This window comes from Gekko japonicus, unplaced genomic scaffold (genome assembly GCF_001447785.1).
Source record: "Gekko japonicus isolate JY-2015 unplaced genomic scaffold, Gekko_japonicus_V1.1 scaffold6209, whole genome shotgun sequence".
Lineage (NCBI taxonomy): Eukaryota > Metazoa > Chordata > Lepidosauria > Squamata > Gekkonidae > Gekko > Gekko japonicus.
Genome location: NW_015167711.1, coordinates 22,857 through 29,445, shown reverse-complemented (window position 1 = coordinate 29,445; position 6,589 = coordinate 22,857). Strand labels below are relative to the sequence as shown.

Genomic DNA, 6,589 nt, shown 5'->3' with positions numbered 1-6,589 from the left:
ACTAACTCAGCTTAGAGGGAACACTGCTCTGGGTATTATTTACCAGCCTCAGACGGCTGTGTTCTTGTTATCTCCATGTGAGATGGGTGGAGCTCACTGGAATTAGTATGGAAATGGCTCCCTCGGCCTTCAGCACTTGCCTCCAGGCCTGATCACACAGACATGCTGCTGTGTTCAATTTGGCATAATTACATGACAATTGCATAATATTATCCACTCTGGGTTTACATTCACTATGAGCCCAAAATCAGCAAATCAGTTGGATGGCTTCCGGGTCGGCATGCGTCTGCACGCTGAAGCACCTACCGTTACGTTCCCCAAGTCCGTCTGCACCCATCCAGGGTGTAATGCGATGCACAGGATCCCATCTTCTGCAAATCCCAGGCCCTGGCACCGGCTGAGCATGTTCAGAGCGGCCTAGAGGGAGACATGCCGGAAACAAGGCGATGCATTGAATTCAGTGCTTAATCTAGCTCACTGGAATTAGTATGGAAATGGCTCCCTCGGCCTTCAGCACTTGCCTCCAGGCCTGATCACACAGACATGCTGCTGTGTTCAATTTGGCATAATTACATGACAATTGCATAATATTATCCACTCTGGGTTTACATTCACTATGAGCCCAAAATCAGCAAATCAGTTGGATGGCTTCCGGGTCGGCATGCGTCTGCACGCTGAAGCACCTACCGTTACGTTCCCCAAGTCCGTCTGCACCCATCCAGGGTGCAATGCGATGCACAGGATCCCATCTTCTGCAAATCCCAGGCCCTGGCACCGGCTGAGCATGTTCAGAGCGGCCTAGACATGCCGGAAACAAGGAGATGCATTGAACTCAGTGCTTAATCCTAAGGACATGAACTGAACTAAGGCTTCCAGCTTCCCTACCTTACTGCAGCGGTAATTAGTTATCTGCCCACGAATCCACCCGTCGACATTAGCGATGGAGCCTCCTTCACTGGACACGTTGACAATGGCGGCTTTGCTGCAGCTCAGGCCTTTCTGGGGGCTTTCCTGAGACGCCTTCCTCAGCAAGGGCAGGAAAGCCTGGAAGTAGAGAAGGAAGAATCATAAATGCAACAGCCTGCGGGGAGGCCAGGGCAGCTCTTCACTAGTGTGGAAGCCCCAGCAGTCACTCGTCTCCCGGATGGCCCTGTGCTCTCATGGCCTTATTCTCAAGATGGTAGTCATTTGTGATCCTGGTTCAATGGGTACAGTTTCCCCCTTCATCGCCTCCCCTGGTGCACCGGTTGAATTTCTGTTCTGTTATGCTGCTGTTCAGAGGTAATTTCGGGGGGGAACGCGGGGGAACGCAGTTCCCCCGGGTGAGGTGCAGGGGGGCGGGGCACATGATGAAGCCCCGCCCCCTGCTTCCGGCCGCCCCGCTTCCAGTCCTCATTCAGCCAGGAGGAGGCAGGAGAAGAGGGAGGGTAAGTTGCTTCCTCCCCGCCTCTCCCCACCCCTGCCTGCCTGGGTCCAGGGAGGGCCTTGGCGGGGCTTCCTCGCACTCCCTGGCCTAGCAGATCCACAGCCGGGCCCCTGATGTCAGGGGGTGTGGCATATGCTAATGAGTTATGCTAATGAGTTCCCCTAGCTCTTTTTCTACGAAATGACCCCTGCTGCTGTTAACATGGCAACAGAAACTTTGCCTGGGCAAACAGGCGGCTTTGAACCACCAAGAAGCACTGGGGTAAACCCGATTATCCCCCATGTAGTCTTCCTCCAGCCAAAAGAGCCTTCAGTTCTCCTTCAGCAGAAGATCCACTTTTTCTGGAGAAAGGCTCCTTAGACTGGAGAAAGGCTTCCAACATGAGCCAGGAGGAAAGGTGTGATATGAATTCTTTAACGAATAAAGTAACACACTTTACTCATTGGAGTGGTGGGATTCGGGCAGGATCCACCCCACTGTTGCAAAGCCATATGCAGTGTAATCCTAAGCAGAGTTACACTGTTCTGAGACCATTGGCTGCAATGGACTTAGAAAGGTGTAACTGTGGTTAGGGCTGCACTGTTAGTCTGCAGATGTTAGGGCTTTTGAAAATGATTAGGAGAAGAGGCCCCGAGACTTCCTTACCTGGCTCACCAGCATGGGCCCTATCACATTGGTTTTGTACACTTCGGCCATGTCCTCTGCCGTCTCCGATTCGAGAGTGCTTCCCTTTACGGTCCCAGCATTGTTGATCAGGAGATTCAGCCCGGCTCCTTGCAGGAGTTCAGTAACTTTGGCAGCAGCTGTCTTGATGCTGGACAGATCATTAATATCTACAGCAGCAAAGGTTTACAGGTAACTAAACTTGAGTCACCATCAGCTTTGGAGCATTTCTGCAGACACACACATTCCCAACCCCAGTGCAACTGCCTTTAGAGCATGCACTCTTGTTACTGTCACAGGACAGAGAACTAAGGTTCTCGTCATGCAGTGCACTGATTTATCCACGCACATCAAATATTCTGTGCATAAAAATATGGAATATGTAACGTAAATGGGTATAATAAGAGCATTATTGAAGTGCAAACTCATTAGTGGCCATCAGAGTCATGGATGCTGGTGCGCCGTCCCCTTCGAAATTGCAAATGAGGCACAGGAGTTTATTGCCTGGGCAGCTAATTGCCTCAGTCAGAAAATTACAAAGTGTTTTCCTTGGATAATGACAAATACAGAAGGAACGGAGCTGCTCTAGACCCACAGAATTACAGAGCTGGAAGGGGCCATCTAGGCCATCTAGTCCAACTCCCTGCTCAATGCAGGATCAGCCTAGCCTTGAGCATCCCTGAAAAGTGTTTGTCCAGCCACTGCTTAAAGCCAGTGAGAGGGAGCTCCCCACCTCCCCAGGAAGCTGATTCCACTGTTGTACAACTCTTACTGTAAAAACATTTTTCCTGATTTCCAGTCGGTACCTTCCTGCCCTTAATTTAAACCCATTTGTGTGAGTCCTATCCTCTGCTCCAACAGGAACAGCTCCCTGCCCTCCTCTAAGTAATTAAAGGTTTCCCTTGCTCGAAAGCCAGTCGAATCCAACTCTAGGGGTGCGATGCTCATCTCCATTTCCAAGCTGAAGAGCCAGCGCTGTCCGAAGATATTTCCGTGGTCATGTGGCCAGCATGACTAGATGCCAAGGTGCACAGAACACTGTTACCTTCCCATCAAAGCGATACCTATTTACAGGGGTCATTTCCTGCGGGAGTGCACAGGAGCGGAGCTCCGGCAGTAAGGAGCCCGGGGGCGGGGCATATCCAACAAGCCCCGCCCCCTGCTCCCAGCAGCCCTCAGTCAGGCCATGAGGAGCAAGAAGCAGCCAGGTAAGTTGTAGAGGCCCCCCCCCCAGCCCGCCTTCAGGTACAAGCTCTTCCTCCTCTGCGAGGACAGATCTGCGCATTCCCCCCCCCACAATAGCTAGCAATCCAAAACTGTCCAGTGAAGCCTGAGCGGTGGGTGTTGCCTTCTGACAAACTTCCAGTGATGTCAGGGGGTGTGGCATATGCAAACAAATGCTAATAAGTTATGCTAATGAGCTCCTGCACATCTTTTTCTACGAAATGACCCCTGCCTATTTATCTACTTGCAATTTCTTGCTTTTGAACTGCTAGGTTGGCAGGAGCTGGGACCAGAAACAGGCACTCAGTCCAACATGCAGCCCTCGGGTCTCGAACTGCTGAACTACTGACCTTCCAGTCTGCAGTTCAGTGTCTTAACCACTGAGCTACCGCAGCCCCTTCCTCTAAGTAACAGCCCCTCAAATACTTAAAGAGAGCAATCAAGTCCCCCCTCAACCTCCTCTCCTCCAGACTGAACATCCCCAAGTCCCTCAGCCTTTCCTCATAGGGCTTGGTCTCTTAATAGTGAGGTGAGAAGTAGCTCAGACAGTCAGGGGCTATAATGCAAAGTCTGACCAAATAATATCAATCAGACTTCATGGAGAGCCTATCAATATAATGATCATTCAAGTTTATGCCCCAACTTCAGATGCTGATAAGGAAGAAATCAAAAGCTTTGATGACAGTGTCCAGGAAGAAATTGATCACACACCTAACCAAGATGTGCTGACAATTATAGGTGACGAGAACACAAAGGTAGGAAACTAAGCATAATCAAATATTGTTGAAAGATTTGGGATAGCAGCACAAAATGAAGCAGGAGAGTCACAGAATTCTGTGAGGACAACAATTTGTTCATTGTAAACACACGCTTCAGGCAACCAAACAGAAGATTGTATGCGTGGACATCACCAGACAGCCAATATAGAAATCAAATAGATTACATAATCAGAAGCAGAAGTTGAAGAAGCTCTATTTTTCCAATTGTGGTGCAGATCATGAATGGTTAATATTGAAAATTAAAATAAAGCTGAAGAAAAACACCAAAACACTCATGATGCCAAAATATAATCTAAGCAACATGCCTGAAGAGTTTAAAAACCATGTAAAGAACAGAAGCAGCCAGGTAAGTTGCAGAGCCCCCCCCCCAGTCCAAAACAGTCCAGTGGCACCTTTAAGACCAAGTTTTATTCAGGTACAAGCTCTCCCTCCTCTGTGAGGACAGATCTGCACGTTTCCCCCCCCCCCAAAAAAAATAGCTAGCAATCCAAAACAGTCCAGTGGAGCCTGAGCGGTGGGTGTTGCCTTCTGACACACTTCTGGTGATGTCAGGGGGTGTGGCATATGCAAATGAGTTATGCTAATAAGCTCCTGCACTTCTTTTTCTATGAAATGACCCCTGGCCCTGTGCATGTAAACAGCAACATAGTGATCTTGTGGAATGGCCCTGAATCTGCAGGAAGAGGGCATTTGAGTGGCCCATCACTTACCCATTGGGAGGATTTTGACACACTGATATTTGGCAGCCAAGCTCTTCAAGTCCTGAAAGAGACCAAATGGAGAGACTTGTGATACAAGAGCAAGACTGGGGCTGAGAGCTCTGAGAGAACGGCTCATGAGAGAACAGCTCTGAAAGAACTTGTGACTGACCCAAGGTCTCACCAGCAGCTGCATGTGAAGGAGTGGGGGATCAAACCCAGTTCTCCCAGTTTAGAGTCCGCGCTCCTAACCCCTACACCAAACTGGCAAAAATGCCCTGCGACTGGGTAAGTGTGCCAGCCTCACCAAAGATCTTGAAGCTCCAACCCACTGGGCAGAATATCTTCAGCATTCAGTTACATCCCCTGGTTGCACACCTGTCCCAATGTACCCCTACCATGGCTCTCACCTGAGCACGTGGTCCCTCTGGGTCCCGGCAGGTGGCAAAGACCCATTCTGGCCCCTTGCTTTTCCCTGCCAGTTGCCGGACCAGCTCCAAGCCAATTCCTCGGTTGGATCCTGTCACCAGGACGCTGCGCACATTTAGCATTGTGGTGTCGTGCCTGCCGTTCTCTGACTAGCAAAGCCAAAGATCAGCCAGCAAAATATAGTCCCCTCCTGGATTTGCATAATACATGTGACTGCTATGTCAACATGTATAATGACATTGGGTTTATTGCTGGAAACTGCCTTCAGCCGCCTATATTGTTACAGCTGCGCAAGCCATTTCAGAAGAAGAAGAATTAGGAATTTCAGCTCCTTGATAACAGTGGCAGCCTGTGCTAATTGTGTTTTTGATATGTACCCATCTCTGCTCTTCCTGTCTAAGTCTGCATCCATATCCATATGTCATGATCCAAATGTTCACAACTGGGTTTTCCTGCAAAGACAATATCAGTTACAAATGACTGTGGCAGCACAACACTGGCATCAGCATATCTGCTAGTTCTCAATATGGCCCCATCTATGGATACTTAAATCTGGAGACTGGGGCCAATGGTAGCCAGGAGGAGAGAAATAATGTGGGGAGAGGGATACAGGGGAAAGTAAGATGCTCTCCGCAAGGCCTTGTAGGTTTCCCCACTGTGCAATACCCCACAATTAGAAGCACCTTGCATTTTTTTTCTTGCGGCACTAGTTGAATGAGCATTAACTAAAAATTATTTTTCTTTCAATAATATTTCCCCTCCGCAGGTTCAGGGTATTCCATAGTGTGTTTTATGTCACCAAAGACTGATAATTTATATATGGGCAGTTTTGAAGATAAATTTGTATATTCAGAGATAAATCCTTTTCAAAACTTTATTTACATACGGCAGAGATATATTGATTTTTTAAAGAATATGGAAAGGCAGTTGTACCCCATTGCAAGAATTTCATGGGTAGCTTGACATTCAGGATAATAATATCAAATCTGAAATGCATTTCAATGAACATCACATCAGTTTCCTGGATGTCATTATTAATAAAAAGGGTAATATGATTCGGACAAATATATACACAAAAACTACAGAGTTTACTTTTAAAGATTTGACAGTTTTCACCTGGTTTATATAAAAAATAATTTACTTTATAGTCAGTTTTTGAGCAGGAGGAGGAGGAGCTGTACAGAAACTGAAGATTATAAAAGTGAGACAAGGACATTAAAATAAAATCTTGCCTTCAGGTCTTACCTGGACAACATCTTACAAACAGCATATGAGAAGGCCACACTTTGTAGAAGAGATTTACTGTTCAATAACAAAAGAGCAAGTCTCAAAGTGAGAGAATTACAATCAGTTTGACATAATCACAACAG

General features: G+C 47.6%; 1 protein-coding gene across 1 annotated transcript; it reads right to left on the bottom strand.

Annotated features, from left to right (window-relative positions):
* Positions 1-306: 306 nt before the first annotated feature.
* On the bottom strand, positions 307-5,341 carry LOC107112946 (C-factor-like; the record flags this gene model as incomplete). Its single annotated transcript, XM_015414156.1, has 6 exons — positions 5,201-5,341; positions 4,803-4,854; positions 2,072-2,259; positions 886-1,044; positions 688-798; positions 307-417 (listed from the first exon to the last, which is right to left on the bottom strand). Coding segments are annotated over exons 1-6 (762 nt in total), but the record flags the coding sequence as incomplete, so codon positions are not given.
* Positions 5,342-6,589: the final 1,248 nt, after the last annotated feature.